A 25,000-nucleotide genomic window follows, 5' to 3' on the forward strand; every position below is an offset into this window, starting at 1 on the left:
AAAAGGTAATTTATTAAATGCATTCGTGTCAAAATGACATATAAACATCTTTTCGTATTCTATTTTGCCTGGAAACACTTCCAACACGCTTGCCTGTCGCGTGAAAAATAGGCGTCGGTTCTATTTCTACCACGCGTTTTCTGAGACGTGCGTGTCACGCAGGCAGTGTGCACGCTCTAACCTGGTAACATGGGAGCCGAAATAAAACCGGACACGCCACGCAGATGACACGCTCACGCCATGCAGCCAGTGTGCAGGAGGCATTAAAAGTAAAAGTGCAGAAAAATACTCCCATTTTAGAAACTGGAAACGATCCATACAGTTGTGTTTAATGGTTTAATCATTTCAAATGGACTTGTAGGCTGTTATATTGTTGGCTTTTTAGTTTACTTTAGAATAAAACATCAAATTTTATAAACTACATGTGTTTTGTGTGCAAAAATCTTCATTTGTAAAGTAACTAGTAACTAAAGTTGTCAGATGAAAGTAGGGGAGTAAAAAGTACAATATTTCTCTCTGAAATGTAGTGGAGTAGAAGTAAAAAGTGGCATGAAAAGAAAAGACTCAAGTAAAGTACAAGTACCTCAACATTTGTACTTAAGTACAGTACTTGACCCCCCACCACTGGCCTGACCAATTAGATATTAGATGAATCAGAATCAGTTTTAATGGCTGAGTCAGTGTAAACACATATATCTTATTTGACTCTGGCTTTTTAAGAACAAGGACCAAGCTGAATAAGGTGACCATAAACATGTGACTACTACTGTATGTACGGATAGAAGTGTGTATATGAAGAAGTGAATATATACATATACACATTAGGGGTGGGAACCACCGGAGGCCCCATGATACAATATTATTGAGATTCTAAACATATTGCGATATTCTGCAATTTATTACCTTTTTTTGATTTAAAGACTTATTTCCTTCCCCCTGACCTCGCCATCTTTATTTGACTAACTTCCTCCTGCACACTGACGGTCCCCCCCTAACCTCACCAGAAAATAACCTCAACGGCACCATCTAGTGGACTGAAAATTCATGTTATTAATTTGTCAGGTGCAAATTATATAATAAAAGATCATTACCCTGCATCCATGTAAAGATACAGTGTTAACACTGAAAATGTCACGATACTAAGGCAAATAGATCCCCCCCCTCCACCATCCATAATACACATACATGTGCATACACATTTCAGGATTGTAAACAGTAATATACAGGGCAATGCAAAAGTGCAAATAAAAGTGCTGGAATAAATTAAGAATTCTCATAAATCAACAGGAGTTTAGACAGGGTTTCTGCAGGTTTCATCAAGTCAAATTTAGGACTTTTTAAGGCCTTTTTAAGACCATTATGAATGGAATTTAAGACCTTTATCACAACATCAACTAAGCCCCAAAGTCAGGTTTAATCAAGCCAAGTATCGCTAAACTTGCACTTCCTCATAGCTGAAGAATAAAATCAGTTTCATGTCTGTGGTACAATCAGAGAGAGACTCGCCAAGAACACGAAAGCTGATTGGCTGCTATATAAGTAGCATGTTGGTCTCATTTGTAGTCATAATACAGCGAAATTATATTTGGACTAGCGACAGAAAGAACTACAACACCACAGAATAATAACAAAAAAGATCATTAGAGGTACAGGTGTGTGGACGTAGGAAAATTAAGACCTGGTCAAAATTATTAAAGACCTAGAATAACATAATACTTCAGCGAATATAAGACTTTTTAAAGGCCTAAAATTTTGATTTTGAAATTTTAGACTGTTATGCCGTTTTTCCATTACATGGTACCTGCTCGACTCGCCTTTTTTGGTTTTCAATTATGATAAAAAGTCCCTGGTACCTGCCAACAGGTACTTTATTTAGTATCACCTCCGTCGAGGTTCCAAGCGAGCTGAGGAGATACCAAAAGGTGACGTGAAAACCTGCAGACTACTGATTGGTCGGAGAGAGTCATCATCATCATCATCAATCATCGTTGCTAGCGACAGACGGCGGGTGTCCTGAACAAACCCACCATTTTTAAATAGTTTAGCCAGCGATGTTTTTTTTTTTGCTGCCTCCAGCTTCTTTTGAAACTAAATGTGTCTTCTGGCAAACAGCCACATACCGAGAATCAACAACACACCTTCCACGTTCTGTGTGTGTGTGTGTGTGTCGTGTTAGGTCACGGCAGTTTCCTGCTGCGTCGCTATAACGAACAGCCACGCTCGCCTCACGCATGAGGCGGTACTAAATCTGCAATGGAAAATGGAGGACGGGGCGCCGCGGCTGAGTCGAGCCGAGCCGAACCGAACCGAACCGAGCAGAGCTGGTACTAGCAGTGAGTAAGCGGCGTAAGACTTTTTAAGACCCCGCGGAAACCCTGTTAGAACGCCAACACAAAGAAACTGTACTGTTGCAGACTGATCTCATGAAATGGCGTATGTATGGCACGCCAATTCGCATGCCATTGTTTGCGTGTTATCAAGACGCATAATGGCTTTTTAGCATGTTTATCAACGCCGTTTGGCCTCCATTGACTTACATTACCTTGCGATTGTGTGTGAATTGACGCCGTAGCGAGTAGTATGAAAGGGCGAAAATCTGCGGTAAAAGAACACAGGACTTTCACCCAGGAGACCGGGGATCATGTCCCGCGTGTCGCGTTTCCTTCGTGTCCCGCGTGTCACGTTTCCTAAAGTCAACCGTCGCTTTCTTGTTTTACTAAACCCAACCGGTTCTTCTTTTCCTAAACCCAACCCGCGCGTGACGTTTCCTAAACTCAACCGTCGCTTTCTTCTCGCGATAACACACCAAGTGGCGTGTACGTTTACGTCCGCTGTATACAGCGTAGACATACGCGTGGAGAGCTCAAAATGCGTACAGATAACACGCCACTTGGCTTAATCGCGTATGTTTACGCAAAGTCATGATGTCATGTGGACATATTTTTTATTTTTGTCCCTCTCTCTTTTCTCTTCTTTCTTAATTCGCTTTCTATCTTTCATGCATTCTTTTTTTATTAATATAATATGACGATGCGTTGACCTGGGCCAGGCGCTTCACGCCGTGCGCTTAGATCGTTACAATAGGGCCCTAAGAGTCAATCGTGTGTTTTGGATGTTTTTTTATTAACATATTCTGTTAGTAGAGTGTCTGTGTTTTTGTCCCTGCTCCTATAACCCCCGGCTGTCTCGAAAGAACATCAAAACTTAGTGACTTTTAGAAGTCAGAGAGACTAAATCTGTTCTGATTACAGATCATCTACAGTGTGTTGTTAAAATTAAAATCAGCAACAGATCGCATGTAGAGCTAAAATGCTCTACATGCGATCTGTTGCTGATTTTAAAAATCAATTGCTGACATTAGGAGAAACTCATAAGAGGTAAAAACAGGAGGGTATACATCAAAAGGGCAACACATCGGTGGTAGAAAGGTTTAAGAACGCTACTCTGTCAGAATAAAAAAAACTGGAGACTGTGTACAAGCTGATATATGGGTCTGATAACATTTTATTAAATCGGAATCGGACCACAGTGTTTCTGTCACTTTCTGTTCAGCCTGAAGGCTGCTGAAATCGGCTGGAAACTGTCCGACTTGACAGCGGATTTTTGTCACCGCCCCCGGCTGCTGCCACCTGCTCTCGTCCACTTTACAGGAGAGGCGCAGTTCATCTCCAATGAGCCTATTGTAATCACGGGGGCGGTCCCTGTTATTCCCAGGTGGCATGAACGCAGCATTAGATCCGATCTAAGTGGTCACTGAGGAGGCATTTGGAGACACATGACGCACCTACAGCTGTCTACTCGCGATCGGACCACTCCAATCAGATTGTAATACCAGGTCAGAACAGGCCCTATGGATGTGTTGGCTCATCAGTTCCTGAGGACTCTGAAAGGTAGTCCGTGTCCCGGTATGATGACATCAGCGGTGCACAGCGCCTCCCGGCGACTGACCTCATGCACCGCAGGGTTCATACTCAGGTCCCGCCAGCTGTCCTCGTCTGCGCAGGACTCAAATAAGTCCCCAGCAACAAGCACCGTGCCCGCCGAGGTTCCCGTCACCCGGACGCTGACGTCTTGTCCCGTGTGTCCGGGACTGGGAACTACAGACACCTGTGGGAGAGACGTAACGCCGTCAACGCCTCAGGGAAGAGCAGCAGAACACACAAGGCTGCTGAGCTCCGTCACAGTCAGACTCCTTTGTTTTAATCTCTTTTCACTGTCAAACATAATTCCCCGGTTGCATTAAACATCCTATATTTATTCAAGCACCTTTTGCACTCTGCACCATTGCCTGTCTGTCTACAAATGCCATATTTTTTGTGTAAATATATTTTTTCCAAGTTTTAACTGTAGGTCTATTTCAGTGCATTGAGAGCAATGAAAAACTGGAGTTAAAAATTCCTTGTATATGTTCACATAATAATTATGTGAACATATACAAGGAAGACGCAGACGCAGGGGTGTCAAACTCAACTTCACTAAGGGCCACACTGGAAAATAAGAATCACATCAAGGGCCAGACATGTTTAGTTTATTGATAGGCTTTTATTTAATCGAAAAAGTAAAATATATTATTGCATGTGTCATATAGTCTTCTCACTTACAGTTTGGTCAACATAAAGTCCTAAAGAAGTCGGAAAAATGTTGGAAAAAAGTGGCAAAAAACGTCCGAAAAATTACAAAACTTTCGGCAAAAGTGACAAAAACGTCAGAAAAAGTGACAAAAACTAGGTGGGCCAAAATCAATTGAGAACCTAAATTGATATGCGGGCCGGATCATAATCTGCGAGGGGCCGGATTTGGCCCTCGGGCCTTGAGTTTGACACATGTGACTGGTCAATAAATCTGATTCAGATTTTTCTCTATAGTGTTATTTATGTTAGCTATTTTTTTAGATTTAGTCCCAGTCTAAGTTCTGAGATCGGAAGTCCATGTTAGTTTCAGGCAGTTACATCCTTTTTACTTTTAGAAGCTTTTATTTTGAAAACTAACTACATCTAGTTTTAGTCAGGACCAGTACACAAACTGCCTAAAATATTTGACTAATTTGACTTCTGTTTTTCACCATGCTGAATGAAAACACTGCGTTATAAATTTATTTTCCTGTTCTGAGGACTTCTTTGTCACAGAATGTTCTTTTTAGACAACAGGAAGTGAATGTGTTGATTAATTAAAGAGTTTTAAGAAGCCGTTTGCTGTTTAGCTAACTGGAGCCCATGCTTTAGACTGAGTCCCTTCCCCTTTAAATCCCCAGCGATACTCACATGCTCGTCGATACAGTAGGCATGTCCCTCTGCTAGCTTGTTGGGCCGGTATGTGTCCCCTTCGCTGATATCATACCCGACTATCATCATCGCTGCCGGGAACAGACTCAGGTTTCCTATGTGGTCTGAATGTCCGTGAGTCCCCACGACCACGTTAATGTCCCCCGGGTCCAGACCCCTCTCTGTCAGTGTCGCTAGGAGAAAGTCCCGGTCCCACGGCCCCCCGGTGTCCACCAGAATAGTCCTGGGTCCGGTTATGAGTGTGATGGTCCCGTCCGCTCTGAACGTGCCGCCGGGCTGAGGGAGACAGTATCCGGCTTTGAGGACGGACACGGAGTACGGCTGTCCGGGGAAGTCCAACTGAGACTCTGACAGAGAGACTGTTTGAAACTGACCGGAGACCACTTTATTGTCGGTCCCCATCATGTTAGCATCCATGGACAGTCCATTCACTTTCATCTGCTTCCACCATTACACAGCCGAATTTGCGTTTCCGAGTGTCACTGCCCGATGTGAGTCGAGTGCAGATGTGAGTCGCGCATGCGTCACTTTGCGACAAGTAGCCTACAAGATGCTAACGGCTTTTTGAGCTAACGCACAGTCTATGAGCTAACGTTAGCAATCAAACAATCATAGATAGCTGAAACGTTTTTGAATGACTGCTGCTGCTGGCTACAAGTTAGCAGTCAAACACAATAAAGGCTGTCGCTTAATGGCGTTTTGAGCTAACGTTAGCAATCAAACAGTCATAGATAGCTACAACGTTTTTGAAATGACTGCTAGCTAAAAGTTAGCAATCAAACACAACAAAGGCTGTCACTTGAATGGCGTTTTGAGCTAACGTTAGCAACCAAACAGTCATAGATAGCTACAACGTTTTTGAAATGATTACCATCTTCTGTTATTGTATGTAAAGAGAAACGTTTATTATTTTATAGATTTCACAAATTTCAGTATGACACGTTATGCCGTAAACAGTTTAAATCTGAGCATGCGCGACTCACATCGGGCAGTGACACCGAGGATGGAAAAGACCCCGAAAATATCGCACCCTGCTCCCTCTGATTGGCTTACACTAGCCAATCAGAGACAGAGTAGGGCGGGATATTCCTTCGCCATCCTAGGAAATGCATCAACTTTTTATTTTTGGATTAAGATAACTTTAGATTTAATGTTGACAATGAACAGGAGAAAACAACCCTTTAATGTCAAAGTCAAATAAATTATATTTATATATCCCCAAATCACAAATTTGCCTAAAAGGGCTTTACAGCATAGGACACCCTCTGTCCTTACAGGCAAAATTTAGATCAGAAAAAACTACTATCTAATACAGGAAACTAAAAAACGAAGAAGCCTCAAGAAGAGCAACAGAGGAGGTGTTCCTCTTCCTGGATAGACAGACAGATATGCAATAGGCTATATGACATCCATGCACAGAGCAGACACAGATAACAACATACAAAGTTGTGACATAAAACGGATTTGTATCTGACAGTTTTGTTGTCATAACTTAATATTCCTCATGGGGGCGACAGAAACTATGCAATATAGCTTTAACACACACACACACACACACACACACACACACACACACACACACACAAACTTGTACTTCTACAAAACCATCAGTGTTTGATAAAAAAGTCATCATGTTAAGCTTAAAGGAGAATCCTCTGGCAGAGAGGGCTGGATCTATAGCTGATTCAGGATCTGTGATGAGAGCGTATCTTCTGCCTGTCACTGTAAGACACCCACCCATTTTATTACATCTCTCCCAGTTTCCCCTTACTTCCTGTCACCGCTGCACTGTCCCTGCCTAATTAAGCCATAAACGCTGCAGCGTGTCATTCAGTCAGCTGAGAAGGTGATTGGCTGCAATCTGCCGCCGCTCCAGGACCTATACGCCACCAGGACTCTGAAGCGTGCTGGAAAGATTGTGGCTGACCCCTCCCACCCCGGACACAAACTCTTTGAGCCACTCCCCTCTGGCAGGAGGATGAGGTCCATCAGGACCAAAACCTCACGCCACATAAACAGTTAATTCCCCTCCGCCACTAGCCTTCTAAACAAGGCCCGGAAACACCCTGACTCTCTCCAAACTACTCCTCTGGCTCCTCATGCCACTGTACCTACTCTGCTGTAGCGTTCCTTTTTACTACTGTTTAACTTATTTTACTATTTATTTAAATTTATTTTATCGTTATTAATACATACTGTGTATATGTTTATACTTATATTGTTTATATTCTTTTTATCCTTCTTATATTTGAATGTGTGACATGCTCCAACATACGTACGTACTTGGCAATAAAGCCCTTTCTGATTCTGATTTTGATTCTGATTCTGAAATGTCCATACAAAAAGACTCTTTTCATAAAGGAATTTCATAATTTTGCATCTCAAAATGAATAGTGGTCAACATGAATTCATATTAAAACAAGTAACAAGTAAAAAGAACCTACATATTTGTATGGAAACAACGTCCTGTCCTGATTTGCTAAAAAAGAGTGGTGACTCAACATTAGATGCAGACACGTTTAGGCTTCATGTTATTCATTGGAAGTGTGTTCTAGCTTTATTCGTACAGAATAGTAAGGTGCTGACTGTACAGATGCTAGCTGCAAAAAGAAGATTTCTCAGTGTAAACTTTGACCCTCTCACTGTGCGTTTTCACTTCATGCAAAGTTAATTGGAACATTTTGCTCGTCTAAAAAAGATAGATCTGAAGAGATGAAATGTTTCCTGGGGAATGATATTTTGTATCTTAGGATGTTTTTCACGGTTTACTGGAATGAACTGAAGCCATGAGCGGTCTGAAAGCTAGAGAACATCAAGGTAAAAAAAACAGGAATGGGCAGTGACAACCGGTTGTAACTGGCCGTTCCTGATTGGTCAGAACTGAGTATGCCCTTGAGCAGTTGGCGCTGCTGGTAACCTCAGCAACCAACATGATTAGATAGGTACAGCCTGTGAGTTAGCTAGGGGCTCTAATAGCTAAAAGAACTGACTGTCATGTCAAGTCAAGATAACACTGAACAGATAACTCCGTAATGATTAACGTTAGAATGCAACGTTGCTGTTGAGAACAGGTTGAACACGTTGAACAGTTTGCCGTGGTCATTTGACGAGTTCAAAAGAAAATGGCGCTCCGCACAGTGCATTGACCTAGAAATATAGTATAGTTAGCCCGCTTCAACGGTCACAGTTCTTTGCAATGACAATGGTAAACGTGAAATGGGAATGTCAGTTCTACTCTTATTCTATTTCTATAGTTTTAACACTGTTCTTACTTTCAGTGCTGTAGAATCTCACCATTCTTCTTGTTCCTCTGCTTTTTTTTTTTTTTAAAGAGGATTTGTAATGAAATAGCACCAAAACTTACATTATCATTACTGGTTTAATATGTCTGCTAAAGGTACAAAATAATTGTCAATTGTTTCCCCAAAAAATCCCCCTTTTATTATTAAATTATGAATTAATATGTCCAGGGTACAAGCGGCCAAAATGGGTTTCCTCAGGAGGGTGGCTGGCGTCTCCCTTAGAGATAGGGTGAGAAGCTCAGTCATCCGTGAGGAGCTCGGAGTAGAGCCGCTGCTCCTTCGCGTCCAAAGGAGCCAGTTGAGGTGGTTCGGGCATCTGGTAAGGATGCCCCCTGGGCGCCTCCCTAGGGAGGTGTTCCAGGCACGTCCAGCTGGGAGGAGGCCTCAGGGAAGACCCAGGACTAGGTGGAGGGATTATATCTCCAACCTGGCCTGGGAACGCCTTAGGATCCCCCAGTCGGAGCTGGTTAATGTGGCTCGGGAAAGAGAAGTTTGGGGTCCCCTGCTGGAACTGCTGCCCCCGCGACCCGATACTGGATAAGCGGACGAAGATGGATGGATGGATGGATGGAATTAATATGTATCTGTATTATACAGATACAGATAGCTTTATTTATCACCGAAGAGCATAATAACTTGTATTTGCATAGTGCCTTTCCCAAGGCAACTTTACAGAATGACAGTGGCTATGCTAAATGAGGTTGCAGGCTGTGGAGAACAGGTGGTGTTTCACAAGTTTTTCTAAATATGTCCAGGGTTGTAGTATTTCAGATATTTGCGGGGAGGGTGTTCCAGAGGGATGGGGCTACAACACCAAAGGCTCTGTCTCTGAAGGTACAGAGTCTGGTGTGGGGAATGGAGAGCAGGCCAGCGTCTGAGGACCGCAGGTTTCGGGGAGGGGTGTATGGATGGAGGAGGTCGGAGCGGTACTGTAGGCCAGGGCATGGAAGGATTTGTAGGTGAGAAAGAGGATTTCATACGTGATGCAGGGACTTAATTGGGAGCCAGTGAAGGTGGATGAGGGTTGGGGTGATGTGATGCCAGGTCTTGGTGTGGGTGAGGACCCTGGAGTTTTGGACATACTGGATGCCTGTTTATGACAGAGGGAGCCCAAGAAAAAGGAATATGGGAAAGTGCGAGATCCATAAATATGCAAGAAGGAAAATATTTGACCTTGTAACAAAAATACAAGGTCAAATAATGAAATCAATAAAGCGCTGAGTCTATTGCGCATAACAAATTTCAATTGGAGAACCCATTTCTCCCAGAGAGAGTTTAAGTCGCTCTGCTGGGCTCCGATGGCTTTGGAGCAGACTTTAACGATATCGTTAAGGCGGTTCATGTCCTTCATACCAACAGATGAACTAACAAAGTTAACAAGCTCTCAATATAAGACAGGTAGACATCGATCTACACGCAACATGATCAAATATTACGTATAAATCAATAAAGTTTAGTGTAATCTAATCTAACCCTAAACCTGCAGCAGTTACACAAAGTAAAGACAATTTGTACTCAAGGATAAAACCATGAGTATGTTCCATTAGACACACACACACACACACACACACACACACACACACACACACACACACTGTACCTTTGAACTGATCTGAGTCTGAGTCATGCAGGACAAGAGTGCTTTCTCTTACACTTTCCATTAACAATCAATCAATACTATAACCCAAACATGATGGAAATACCATTGATTTAGTCATCATTTATTCAGTGCATTTGAAACTGCTGAATCACCACCGTTAAAGTCTTTATTTATTTTTTAATTTATTGAAAGATATTTTTGGACATGAATTTTTTAAAGATATTTTTGGGCCTTTTTTGGCCTTTATTTGACAGGACACTGGACAGCTGAAGACAGGAAAGGAGGGAGAGAGAGGGGGGGACAGCATGCAGCAAAGGGCTGCGGGTTGGACTCAAACCCAGGCCACAGCAGTGAGGACTGAGCCCTTAGTACATGGGGCCCACGCTCAACCAGGAGAGCCACCAGAGCACCTCAAAGACAAAGACTCTTTTTCTTTTAGATCATTTTAGTTTTTTTTTTGGCCTTTATTTGATAGGAGAGCTGACGACAGGAAAGAGAGAGGGGGATGACATGCAGCAAAGGGCCGCAGGTCAGACTCAAACCTGGACCACTGCAGTAAGGACTGAGCCTTGGTACATGGGGCGCATGCTCAACCAGCTGAGCCACCAGGGCACCTCAAAGAGACTTTTAAGACTTATTTCTGTGGCCTTACTTTATTTGCCTTATTATATGGCAATAATAAATCAATGGACTGTTCCAGTCCCTTTGTTGTACTCTGTATTTACAGTACTCTTATCTGCCCCCCCCCCCCCCCACCACCACCCCTCTGTTTTTCCCCTTACATGCAAATTATGACAACGTCAATGCTTTATCACCTGAATGTGTGTGTGGGTGTGCCTAATTTGTCAGAATACCATCAGAGTGGTAGTACCAGGCACAAAAAGGATCTATTTATTCAATATCACCATATAGCACCATAAAACAACAATAAAACCTCATAAACATCCACTGTCATATTGTTGGCTGTCGTTAGGGTAAACACTGCATCTGATGTTCTTCTGTAAACGGACCTTTTTATAGACACAACTATAGATATCACAGGAAGGAGCTCTGTTAGCTGTTGCCCTCTGTTATATAGATTCTTTATGACTTAATTGGTAGCTGCAGGGTAGTTCCAAGTAAAAGATGGCTTGTAATGTTTATGAAGGAAAATAAGATTATACATCTTAATCCATGATTTTTTATATATATATATATATATCAATGACCATTATACCTTCGATAAGTTAATAACCAACAACGAGTTGAAGGTCTAAACTCCAGAGTCTGTTAATTATTATGTCATTTACTCCTTTAGAGTGGGAAAAGGTTCATTCATAGCCTTGGAAATATTGTGTAACAAAAACCTCTTGCAGATCAATGGAGCTTGTGCAGTTGTCATGGTGATAGTTAGGCTGTCATCACATGATAACAGGTGGTTGTAAATGGGGAGACATGGTAATCTGTTCAAAGAAGGGGTGTGTTCCAATCCCCATACCATACTATTTAGTATGCCAGAAAAACATTTAGTATGTCCCAATACATAGTGTGTTAAATGCAGTAGTCCAAAAAGAGCAGGATGTCAAATGTTGTCAGTTAGGGACTGTTCGTTATTTAATTAAGGGGCCACCGGAGGAGTTTTGTGGCCTCTAACCTGAAAAGACGTGACCCTCCCCTCGTCAGTAATAATTTTCCTATGACCCTCCAAAACGATTTGAAAAAAAGGAATGACACACCCCTTGCGTGCAAATTTGCACTTAGCAAAGAAGTACAGATACCATTTGATTTATACAGCCATGATTAACTTCTGCATTCTCATCTTACACATCCCACTCCTCTGTTATGGTGGCCATTTCAGTAGATTTACTCACTAACATTGTTGTGGAAACACAATAAGCATGGAAACTAAATGCACACTTCATGCATTACTGCATTACTTCAGATACTAAGGTCCTCCTCTAGTAAACTAGTATTCATATGAAATAAAACAATAAAACATTGAGACCATTCAGCAAAGGACGCTGGGATATAACCAATTCAACACTGGTTGCTATGGACCAATTGTCACTATCATCATTGTATATTTTAGCACATAGGTAAAGCTGCCGAAGCTGAACATTATATTCCAAAACACATACGTTTATTTTTAAAGTTTTTAAGTTACATTGTAACAATTTAACAATTCGCCCTTATGAAATCCAATCGCGGCACGGCTGTTTTGGAACTCAATAGACAGATGCTTAAATTCAACTAAAATGTAACTGTGAACAATCAGAGTTGGACCTACAGTCTGTTGAGATGCCTCTCCAAACGCAGAAACCAAGCGCAGTCACACCATAAAACGTTAAGACACGTTGAGAAAAAAGATTCGTATTTTGCCGTAATCCAATGACACAAAAAAAAGTAATCCACAGCGATCAGTAGATCCACAAAAAGGTAAATGACACGGTGTATCCAGCAAGGCCTATACGAGCGTCACATACGAGGCCTCTCCACTTCGCCGTTTAAACAAAGTGGAATAAACGTATAAAAGTCCAAATCTACACAAAACCCGCAATCAATTAGTAAGCTGACATCATATTTATATACATGGCATTTAGGAAACCTTTATTGCAAGGTTGGCACAGCAAGATGTCCAGACTAGTGCAACAGTAATTTTCGTTTTTTGCGTCCTGCTGCTCCCATCGTCAGCCAGGTAATAATTTTTTTTACCAAAGCAGTATATGAACTCTGATGTATTACCTATCACCATTTAGTTGTTTTGTGTTATTTAAGATATTTATTTAATATCTGGTCATGCCAGATGTAATTATTCCACTAATTATTTAAACAATGCAATTACCTGTTTGAGCCACCAGGGGGGCAGTGCTCCTCCTGTCCCCCCAGCAAACTCCACATATGCGGTCAGACCCATCTACTAGGGGGCCGAGACTGAGAGCTACATGGATAAATATTCACCAAACAAGCCACTTTGAAATTTTGCTCTTTTCATGAATAAAAAAGTTGGGTGACCCCCCCGCCCAGACTAAAAAATGTTGGATGACCCTCCCCTCAGCAAAATATAAAAAGACATGACCCTCCCCTTTTTTCCTCCGGTGGTCCATTCCATAAATACCGAACGGTCCCTTATAATCTTATGTTAAAACTACACACATTGCAAAGTAACAACTGCAGAGCTCTCCGGGTTGACCTCTGCTTATGGCGAGCTCGCTGAATGCCGTTTTGTTGAATTACCAAGGTAACGTTAAGTACCCGTTCCAAATTGCAGGTTTTTTTCATTTCACTTTAAATTTCGTGTCACGGACTGCAACAGATATATGAGCAAGAGGGTCAAAGTTCAAGGCGCAATGTAAACGTACTCCGATGAAGTACGTTCCAATGACGGCATAAAACAGTACGTAAGGGCAGCTGCAGTACGTACTAAAAGTATGAAAGAAAAAGTATGTGATTTTGAACGCAGGGACGGCGCCTGGTATGAGATGAGAATGTCTCGGACTCCTGGTCCATGAACTTTGACCTCTTCTGAGTCACTGCTGCATCTGATTTTGACTCCCGACCAAAAACGTCACAGTATCAACTGGGTAAAGGATAGCCTAGAAATCTGCAGTCAGGGTCGTCTAGCAACTCTCCGTTGGCTTGCGAGCTGGAAAAACCCAACTCAAGTCAGGCCAATCACATCGTGTATAGAGTCGGTGGGCGGGCTTAACATAATGACGGCAGAGTTGCGACGGTTCCGCATGAATTCCCTGCTACTTGAAAACAAAGAAGATGGCTGCTGCTGCTGGCGAACAGCGGTCTTTGGAATCGGCTTTGGCCGCGACTCTGGAAGACTTGGAGTTAAGCTTTTCTTTGAGAAAAGAACAAAGAACGGCACTGAAGTCATTCTTAAAAAAGGAAGATGTGTTTGGAGTTTTGCCGACCGGATACGGCAAAAGTTTAATCTATCAACTAGCGTTGCTCTGCCTGGTTGTAGCACTATCCTATTGCGTGCAGAGGGAATTTGAAAGACCGTTTATCCCGCCCCTCGGATTGAGCCCTGCCAATGATGAATTCCCAGACCCAACATCTTGATGTGGGTCTGGCTTGTCAGGCTAGGTAAAGGATGCTTAGGATCACACTTACTCTGAACTCATCAATGTGTGTTTAGCTTAGTTCATTCTTTAAGCACAGCTAGGCTTCCTGCAACACACGTTTGAAAACGTATATTAAAACATTACAGCCCACATAAATCAAAAACATATAAGACATTAGAGAATGAGTCAAACTTACATTAATAAATGTGTGTATGTATGAATCTACGTTTACACTGATGATGATCACACCACACTGAATTTCAAGTTCAGGTTAGGCTGCACCTCTACATAGATAAGACCTGACACAGAAACGATGACTCACTGAGACTTAATGATGCTGGGGGGTTTCTTAAAATGAAGCTACATTCACTGTTCAAAGTGTATGGCTATATTAATGAGGGTGTGTGTGTGTGTGTGTATGTTGGTTAAAGTCCATTTTTCATACTCCCTACAGCTACACATTTGACTAGTGCCATAATTCACTGATAAGGTAATGAAATCATAAACAAACACACACACGCACACACTTACTTACACACTAAACTATCAGTGTTTGATAAAAGAGTCGTCATGTTAAGCTTAAAGGAGAATCCTCTGGCAGAGAGGGCTGGATCTATAGCTGATTCAGGATCTGTGATGACAGCGTATCTTCTGCCTGAAGATACTTACTTCCTGTCTCCTCTGCACTGTCCCTGCCTAATTACTGTAAGCCATAAAATGTCCACACAAAAAGACTCAAAAATTCAAAAAGGAATTTCATAATTTTACATCACAAATGGAATGGTCCTCATGAATTCATATTAAAACAAATAAAAATCATATTAAAACAAGTAAAAAAAACACTACATATTTGTATGGAAACAACATCCTGTCTTGATTTGCTAAAAAAGAGTGTTGACTCAACATTAGATGCAGACCCGTTTAGGCTTCACGTTATTCATTGGAAATGTGTTCTAGCTTTATTCACCCAGAATAGTAAGGTGCTGACTGTACAGATGCTAGCTGCAAAAAGAAGACTTCTCAGTGTTTTCCATGTTCCATCTTAAACTTTGACCCTCTCACTGTGCGTTTTCAGTTCATGCAAAGTTAATTGGAACATTTTGGTCGCCTAAAAAGGTCTTGCTTAGCGTTCTACCAACTGAGCTAGCTAGCTAGTGCCGGCGTTAGCTGGTAACTTACAGTAAGCAAAGTTTGCTGATTTTCAACCAATTGCAGTAGCAGTGGCAGCAGAAACTGACAGGACAGTGTCTGGGTGTCACAGAACAGTGTGCAGGACAGTGTCTGACTGTCCCGGGACAGTCATGGGTGTCACAGGACAGTGTACAGGACAGTGTCTGACTGTCCCGGGACAGTCATGGGAGTCACAGGACAGTGTACAGGACAGTGTCTGACTGTCCTGGGTCAGTAATGGAGTCACAGGACAATGTCTGGGTGTCACAGGACAGTGTCTGAATATCCCGGGACACTCCTCAGGACACTACTAACAGGACAAGACAGTTTTTGCTGCCGCTGCTTCCCACCAATTGTTTTTTTTTTCGACCAATCTTTAGCGTTTAGCTAAGCACAGTGCCATTGAAACCACACACAACACTGGATTAAGGTGCGTGTCCATAGAGCGCAACAGTCCCGCCCACAGCGGGTTCCGGAAGTAAAAATACAATGCAATTTCTTCATTGACAGTTGCAGTATAAGCCATAAAATCGTAACCGTCGATGGTAGACTTAAAACCAGCTTGCCGACATGACTAAGTGATTGTATATGCTCATATAGACGCCAAAAACCATGGGGCACTAACCTTGTTTAGAGATAAATGTCTTTTATTCGCGATGTCTTGGATAAGTACTTCATTACCCACAATCCTGAACAATCCCACAATCCCACAGTGATGCCTCTGATTGGTGGAACTCATGCTGGTGATGAGAGGGGGAGGGGGAGCTGCCTGCACGATCCGTCACAAGGATTTACGACACTGCACGAATCACGATCAGTTCCACGCTTCTGACGTTAGCCTCCACCGGGAAGCTAACGTTAGTTTAGCTAACAGCTAATTCGGCTAACCGCTAGCTGACAGCTTGATTCAGTCTAAAATAACGTTAACTCAAACTTAACACTGGGTAAAGCTGGCTACATAAGCCGTTATATATGTTAACGGTTATTTTCAGGTTTTATTTTGAGGGTCTTTTAAAGTTATTACATGCTGTCTCAGCTAGCGGTTAGCCGAATTAGCTGTTAGCTAAACTAACGTTAGCTTCCTTTGTTCAGTGGTGCGCGGTGGTTTATGTGATGAGTAGTTCCTTCGCTCTGAGATGACGATATGTACACAGTGTTGTACCTTTGACTTTTTTTAAATTTTCTGTTCGTTTTTTCACTCGAAATGATACGTTGTTTATGAGTCACGTCCCATCTGGTTAGCCTAAGGCATGGTTTAAAACTTTTTATATATGGATTTTTCCAGACGTCTATGGGAAAAATGAATGGGAATTTTACTTCCGGAACCCAAGGTCTCTCGGACGAGGGGCGGGACTGTTGAGGTCTATTGTCAGCGTCATTTCCCCGCTTCCTATTGTGAAAATCAAGGGGGTAAGCCAGCCTCCGCAAAGCGTAGCTCCTATGGACCCATTTTGTTGCTATCAAGCCATCACCCACCGTTAGCATCCCACTGACTGCCATTCATTTTGGCGCCACTTTGACAGCGAATAACTTTACATCTGAAGCGTTTAAAGACTCTATTTGTCCATTGTTTATTTCTAAAGAAACACGAAAATGTATACAAGGCTCCATTACCTTGTATCTCACGTTATGGCTCCATAGCAGACGTTTTTGTAAAAGTAGGCTAACGATTGTGTCATAACCACACAACTTACCGTCTAGTCGCAGGCAGTTTCAACTTACATTAGCTGTTTAAGTTTAATTCCCAGTGTTATAGTTATTAGTAGTAGTAGTAGTACTAGTTATTTTAGTTAGCAATAATTAGCCTGTGCCTATGATGGCAACGGCTAAAATGCAAACTCCCAGCTTCAAAACGGCAGTCTACAAACCAATGGCTGACGTCACCGATGCTACGCCCACTATTTTTACAGTCCATGGTTTGTGCCCACATCTTTCCATGAACTATATGTAACATTGCACTGCCTTTAAAAGTTGCCTCATGTTCAGTCTCAACACACCCTAAGTGTTCTTACCATAAATTCAAATTATTTTATATAACCCCAGTCCCAAAAAAAAAACAATACGTGCTAATGCGGGAAAAGTACTTGTAATAATGTTAGTTGTCCATCCATCCATCTTCTTCCGCTTATCCGGTAACGGGTCGCGGGGGTAGCAGCTCCAGCAGGTTGTTAGTTGTGTATTGTGTTATTTTCTATTCTCTGCTTAATAAGAAGGGTTGTGCCATTAGCTCACAAAAAGATAATGTAGACCACAACACAACTGCCTTTTATGGCTCCCATGGAAACAACGTGCACACCCATGGCATAAAGTCTGGATCATAAAGAGGGTGATCATCAGGCTTATCTCCTATAGCTCCACCTTTATATACCCTCCACCCTCCAAAACCTCTAATATATATTTCAACAGTTCTTCTCCATTTACTTTCTGTGACATCTGATGCATGAAGCTGCACTTGAAGTGTGATAGCAAACAATCCTCACATTTTTCCAAGTGACAGAGGAAAAGCTTTCGTTGAGAGTCTGAATATTTAGACTGGAGGAGCGGTCGGGATTTTCGACATTTTTACCTTTTTGAAAGACCTCCACCTGCCGCCACCATGTGTACAGGAGCCTGCTCTAAGTTTATCGCCATCCCGCTCTACATCCTGGCACTAGTGTCCATGATCTGCAACATCATTCTCTTCTTCCCTGACTTTGACACAAAGTATGCAGCCGCAGAGGGCCAAATCACCGAGGAGGTCAAATACATGGGGGGCTTTATAGGAGGAGGAATCATGGTGAGTAGATTGAGATTACATTCAGTGGGAGTAATGCTTTAGGTCTTCCAACAAAAAAAAGGTCCATATTACCATTATAGAAACGACCAGAGGTGGAAAGTAACTAATTACCATTACTCACGTTACTGTAATTGAGTAGTTTTTTTGTGTACTTTGTCTTCTTAAAGTTAGTTAGTGTAGTTTTTAAGATCTGTAATTTTACTTAAGTATGTTTCGTTTGAAGTATTGTACTTTGCTACATTTTCAATCACATTTTTTACTGAGTAAAAAAGGTCTTTAAACACTTTTTACTTCAAATTTGCTTTTTTCTTTAAAGGATTTTGACTTTGTGCCCTTAATAAATCACAAAAGACTGTGATTTTTAATTAAATAAGTATAATACGTATAAATAAAATATTAAGTATAAATAAAAAAGAATATTTCCCCCCTGCTGTTAAAACGTAACTAAGTAACTTTTAGTCTCAGTAAATTTTAAATGAGTTACATTTTACTTTTACTTGAATTTTTTATACTGGTAATTTTACTTGTACTTAAGTAAAAGTTCATTAAAGTAATAGTACTTTTACTTAAGTAGAATATTTTTGTGCTCTTTCCACCTCTGGAAGTGATATAATGATTTAAATGTATATAGTATGTATGTAGTGGTTTCTATGGTTAAGGTTTGATCAAGTTAAGCTAACTGAAACTACTTGGTTCAGATTAAAAAAGAAAGAACATAAAGAAAAGAAACCACTTGGTAAGAGATGGGATGTGATAAGTGTCATTTTTCTAGGCTCAATTGAATTAAAGGGGCACTTAAAGGTACAATATGTAACATTTCTGCATTAAAATGTCTAAAAACGACCATACCTATGTTATATATTTTTTATGAGTTGTGTTTTTACACTATCCCAAATGTTTTTACCAAATGGCAAACCCAGAGAAATCTGTTATTTTATTTTTTGACACGGGACGTTTCCTTTAGTCGCCTGTCAGTGGCGTCATATAACCTTTCACCCTCTAGTTACTCGTAACTTCCGTCATAACACGGTCACCCAGATGATACGTACGTCACAGAAAGAAATACTTGTAACCTAACTCTGCTTTTTTTGCCACACAGCATCATTTTGTGATTGATTACATGCCACTTTGCAACACAGTAATACAGCAGAGACCTTATTTATTGATACATATCAATATTGATTCAGCTTAACGTTACTACAATGTGCTGGTTGACAAGTAGCTAACGTTAATGCTAATGCTTGGTTCATCGTTCAACATGCTCATAAAGTTATTTTTAGTATGATTGTCTTGACCACGGTTAACAGCACTGGGCTAACCCACGCATAAGTTCACTAGTAACGTTAACGTTAGCTGTATAGATAGACAATTAATCTAATGTTAATTTAGCCAGCTAGCACACTCCGGTCGGTCTGCCTCACTCCCCCGGCGCAGAGAGACTTCAGTCGGGATGACAGCTGACAACAGCCCCGGGACATATAGCTAGCTAGTTACCGTTAGCCCCCAGTCAGCTAGCAGCCAGCCACTATCATTACAGCAATCCGTACCCGGCCAGCACTGAATTCCGGTGCAGGGTGCTAACGACGCTAACGGCAGTTTAATGAAGCATCGGGAAACAGTCACAACAGAGGACATCCATAACGTTAGCTACGTCTCCGTTAGCGCTACCTACATTAAATGTAATTTCTCTCTCTCTCTGTTCCCTCCTCTGTTTCTGTTGCCAGGTCCTCATTCCTGCCATCCACATTCACCTGACCAGTGCTAAGAACTGCTGTGCCAACCGCTGTGGGGTGAGTGTGTACAGTATGTCAACTGTCTGACTCAAATGTTGCCTATATGTTTGTCTACCGTACCATGTTAGCCCCATCATGTTTTTTTTAAATATTTTTTATTCATAAAGGACAACACACATTAATCAATATTTCAGTAAACATGCCATTGTTAGCCAGCCGGCTAATTTTCAACTGTAGTCCTTTGGCCAGATGATTTTGAGACCAGAGCAACAGGAAACAGCGAGACAGTAGCACAGGTTAAAATGTACAGACAAGTTATTACAGGGTTTCTGCGGGGTCTTAAAAAGTCTACAATTTAAAAATCTAAATATTAGGCCTTAAAAAGTCTTAAATTCGCTAGTATTGTGTTCTAGGTCTTAAATCATTTGAAACAGGTCTTCATTTTTCTACGTCCATGCAACGCTACCTCTAATGCTCTTTCTTTTTTAATTCCGTGTTGTTGTAGTTCTTTCTTTCGCTAGTCCAAATATAATTTCGCTGTATTACAATACAGTAAAACAAATAAGATCAACATGCTACTTATATAGCAGCCAATCAGCTTTCGTGTTCTTGGCGTGAGTCTCTCTCTGATTGTACCACAGACATAAAACAGATTTTATTCTTCAGCTATGAGAAAGTGCAAGTTTAGCGATACTTGGCTTGAAAAACCTGAATTTAGGGCTCAGCTGATGTTGTGGTAAAGGTCTTAAATTTCATTCATAATGGTCTTAAAAAGGTCTTTAAAAGTCCTAAATTTGACTCGTTGAAACCTGCAGCCAGAGATGTGGACATCTTCCAGTTGTAGCTGAAATACCGTGTTCTCTCAAGCCAACCTTTCTCTGTGCAATGTAATGATCTTTTGTTCACCGAAAATCTGTATTCTTAAACTTTTCAGAATACATTTTCAGACACAAAGTTGCATAGGTTTTAGTTACTGTAAGCCAGTGGGAGAAAGCGTTTTTGAGGACCCCTAGTGTCAAGGCACTGTGGCAGGCAGCTATGCACGTTGCTTCTCCCCTCTGCCCCACACACATATCATCATAATTATATCGTGTTTATTGTGGTCTAAGTTCAGATGATAACCGTGATGGAATTTGATTTTCACACTGTAGTGAAGAACATGGAAGCCAGTGGCTGTTGTATGAATTTGGAAATGGCTAGCAGTAATGGAAATTATAAACGACTTATAAGGTCAACGTGGTGTGTAAAAATGTGTCACAAAAGACATGTAATCCATAAAAAAAAAACACTGCAAACACACCACTACCAAAAAGACATGTAGCTAATGTTGCAGTTAAACATACAAGAAAAAGAATGACATACTCACTGCCTTTGGATATTAGAATGGCAAGCTCTCTCTGTACTTTTGAAAGGAAATTAAAGCGCTATATTTTTATTATGGCCTATATATGTTATAGCATTATTTCATAAGTGTGTTTTTTTTATTTCATTGGTTTTATATCATTTTTAACCCTGGTGTTTATTTTATAGTGTTGGATTTATTTGTTAATTTGTAACACTTTATTGTCTTCTTGTTGTAATCTGTCATTATTAGTCTTGCTTAATCTTTTGTTTTTGTTTGTTTTGTTGCATCTGTGTTTTAATTTTGTTCTGTGAAGCACTTTGGGCTTGCATGCTTGCATGAAAGGTACTTTATAAAGTTGAGATGAGTTCAAAATGTCAAATCTCCAAAAAAGTCGGCATGCAGTTTCAGTGTCACAGTTGAATCTGTCCCTCCAGCACTGACTCCACTGTGTGTGTGCTCCATGCAGATGTTCCTGTCCATTGGTTTCGCAGCAGCTGGTGTGCTGGGGGCCGTGTACAGTCTGAGTGCTGCTGCCCTGGGCCTCTCTAACGGGCCAACGTGCTTCTGGAGCAACATACTGAGCCCCATTCCAAAATGGGGGACGCCCTTTGCTAACAGGTATACAGGCACTCTTCATGAATAGACATTATACATGTAATGAGAACTGCATTTATAAAAGAATACTTTAAAGTCAGTGTAACGTTCTATCAGGGACGTGCACAGACATTTGGAGGGGCCATTGCTCTAACCTGGAGAAAAAAAAAGGCAACCCAGCTGAAGCTGACGTGTGGTGGCAAAATAAATGACACAAGATTGGAGGATATGGCAATTTAATTTGATTTAACTTTACTAATAATGGGCTAATCTTATTGATGAAAAATCTATTCCATCAAGTGTCCCAGTAAGCTATTTCAGTGAGTCAGCATGCACAATACCAGGGCCTCTCCTAAGTGGAATGCAGCCATCATTAATGGTTTTGAATATACCTGTGCTTTTCCTACTATGACATGTCAACATGTGTACCGTGAAAAAGGTCTATACCCCGTAGCTGTGCATGTCCCTGTGTTCTACTGTATGTTTGCTTGCACTACTAAATTTCATCCTTTCCAGCTCCGGGAGCTACCTTTCTGACAAAGACCAATGGTCTTGGTGTAGAGTTCCGGAGAACGTGGTTGAATTCAACGTGGGCCTGTTCTCCACTCTGCTGGTGGCAGCGTGCTTGGAGCTCGTCTTGTGTGCCATCCAGATGGTCAACGGACTCTTTGGATGTATCTGTGGCACCTGTGGCAAAGAGGTGAGACCAGAGCAGACTATACCCCTTTCACACCGATGGCTCAACCAGGGTTATACCAAGGTCGACTGTCTGTCTGAATGGCGTAACCCTCCTCAATCTACCCGGATTCACGACCCAGGTCGGGGGGGACGGGCTTCCAAAACCAGCGATGTGTCTCACTCTGCTACTGAACTGTGTGCAATGTGTGTCTGAACTAGCGCTGCACAATTAATCGCAATTGTATCGAAATCGCAACATGCACGAGTGCCATATCCAAATTGCAGGATGGCACAATATGTGTCAAACTATTCTGAATTAAGTTTAATTATTGTGCTAATCCTATCCTAAAGTCTGAAAAAAAGAAACTTTGTTTGGTACAGATCCTTGCAAAAATCATTTACATTTTATTTTATTTTTATATTTTTCAATGAAAATGAGAGTGATGATACAAAAAGTATCATTCCCTCCAATATCGCGATCGCAATATCAGGCTAAATAACATGGCAATTAGGTATTTTCCTCATATCGTGCAGCCCTAGTATGAAGTGCGCTCCAGGTGATTGAACTAACTGTCTCTCTTTCTTCTCTCAGCAATAAGGTGAACGAGAGCACACCATGACTTCTTGATGAAGAAATGACAGGCACCATCAACTCTGTCATCATCGCCATCATCATCACCACTTTCCTGATCTGCTGCGCCGAGGGGTGATGAGATAGAGGCGGAGAGTCGGAAGGATTCAAGAGGAATGACTGGGACTATATCCATAATCGATTGCATTGTTTTCATATTACACTGATGGAAGGCTGTAGATGGGGAAAACGGATGTATGCTGTATTTGTATCTGTAAGTTTGTACGTTTAAAATATTTTGTAATAAAGCTCCGAACATAGGCTTACAGAGAACATTGAAACGATGTTGAAATGATTTAACAGAGGCTAAAACCTGGACTGTCTGAGAGGCAGAAATACACACCCACATCAAAAGAGTGTCATAACAAGTTGTCATTTATTTTCTATTGTCAAAGTTCTCAGAACAAACTAGCTTTCTCTATGTTGAGGCCCGAATTTCTCCTAGAGCAACGTGTAAAGAGATAATGTGGCCCTACAGCTGAAAAGTTGATGTGATACTTTTTGAAATTCTTCAAATCCCTTGTAAACACATACATTTAGTCATGTGGACAAATTGTTTTGGTGCTTGAAATGAGTTTAACAAAGTCTTAGGTTACACAGAAGTAATGTAATACATGAATCAAATAGTAGATACATGTATATTAACAGTATATCAAACAAATATCCAGTGGAATGTGAATAAGTATTTACCTAAATAAAGTATAGTTTTTGTTTTGTGTAAACTACTACTACTAACAGTAAATGACGAAAGGTCAAAAATGAGCTCATGAGTCATTGTGTTTCAGCCAAATATGATCAAAACTGGGAAAAAAAACTAAAACATTAAAGCGAGTATTCATCCAGAGTGGGACGTACGCAGACAAAAAAAAAAAAAAATCTAACAACAATACAAGTCATTAAAAAATGAAATAAAATAAAACAAACTATCAACAAACAACCAAGCCTAATACATAAAATAGACACATTAAAGGTCATTATAACTCATCTTTCTCATTTCTATCCATTTACTTAAATAAAAAGATTTTACTTATTTTTGATACTCATATAGGCTAAGTACCTTTTTACTACATCATTTTGCATTTAACTGAAAATTTGACTGTCTTTTACGGTGTAACATTTACATTTTTTTTCCTTAAAAAATGTATAGGCCTTTATTATTTCACCACTGCAAATATACAGTACGTCTTATGGAAATCTACCACAATCTGGTGTTCATTATAAAGCGACCCCGTGTGAGTGCTGACCGTGGGGATAAGAAACTGTGAACACGAAATGAAAAGAAAGACGCCAGCGATGGAAAACGACTGACCCCGACGTGATTTGAACACGCAACCTTCTGATCTGGAGTCAGACGCGCTACCGTTGCGCCACGAGGTCTACAGCGAATAACGGTCCGACATTAAATTAAAGAACATTTACCCTACCCTGTAGACTGTTACTTGTATTTCAGATATGACTCTGCTTTTTTAAACAATGTACGTAGCGTACGTTGTCGATCTGTGGCATTTTATCACAGTAATATTTACATTTTCAGCCATTACGAAAGGCAATGTTGTTAATGTATTAGCCGCTAGAGGGCCCTCTCTCACAAGATATCATAAACATTTGAACTCAGGTATCAGCAGCCTATGTCATGGGCCCATAGACACCTGTCTGCAGGTTTTCCCTCAGCTCCAGGTAATTAAGTGTGTTAATCAGTCAGATTATACCTGTAGTGTTTATAGACTAGACCAGTTGTTCTCAAACTTTTTTCAATAATGTACCCCCTTTGAAATATTTCTTCAGCCAATACCCCCCAGAAGGAGAAAAAGAAGCCTATTAAAAGAGATACAATACA

At 41.1% G+C, this 25,000-nt stretch overlaps 2 protein-coding genes and 1 non-coding gene across 4 annotated transcripts in view; 1 reads left to right on the forward strand and 2 right to left on the reverse strand.

Moving 5' to 3' along the window:
- The window catches only part of mblac1 (metallo-beta-lactamase domain containing 1), a 12,821-nt gene extending 7,048 nt beyond the window's left edge, over nucleotides 1–5,773 (reverse strand). Inside the window, exons 1-2 of one of the 2 annotated variants that reach the window (XR_004101522.2) lie at nucleotides 5,262–5,773; nucleotides 3,799–4,107 (exon numbers count right to left, since the gene is read on the reverse strand). Coding sequence is in view for 1 of the 2 variants with exons in the window: in XM_031279514.2 (XP_031135374.1) it covers nucleotides 3,868–4,107; nucleotides 5,262–5,720 (699 nt within the window). In the remaining variant the exon portion in view is untranslated. Of the gene's footprint in view, nucleotides 1–3,667; nucleotides 4,108–5,261 lie in introns of those variants that run through there. The other variant, XM_031279514.2, reaches the window with a different exon arrangement.
- A 12,051-nt stretch (nucleotides 5,774–17,824) lies between these two features.
- On the forward strand, nucleotides 17,825–23,640 carry zgc:172079 (uncharacterized protein LOC563398 homolog). The gene is made up of 5 exons (XM_031279518.2): nucleotides 17,825–18,182; nucleotides 19,907–19,972; nucleotides 21,727–21,878; nucleotides 22,371–22,554; nucleotides 23,125–23,640. Exons 1-5 carry the CDS (start codon nucleotides 18,003–18,005, stop codon nucleotides 23,128–23,130), a joined length of 588 nt encoding a protein of 195 aa, XP_031135378.1. The 5' UTR covers nucleotides 17,825–18,002; the 3' UTR covers nucleotides 23,131–23,640.
- Nucleotides 23,641–24,468: 828 nt separating this feature from the next.
- trnaw-cca lies at nucleotides 24,469–24,540 on the reverse strand. Its single transcript has one exon. It is a non-coding gene; the product is annotated as a tRNA-Trp (tRNA).
- Between the last annotated feature and the right edge of the window lie 460 nt (nucleotides 24,541–25,000).

The sequence above is a fragment of the Sander lucioperca genome, chromosome 17 (assembly GCF_008315115.2).
Source record: "Sander lucioperca isolate FBNREF2018 chromosome 17, SLUC_FBN_1.2, whole genome shotgun sequence".
Taxonomy (NCBI): Eukaryota; Metazoa; Chordata; class Actinopteri; order Perciformes; family Percidae; genus Sander; species Sander lucioperca.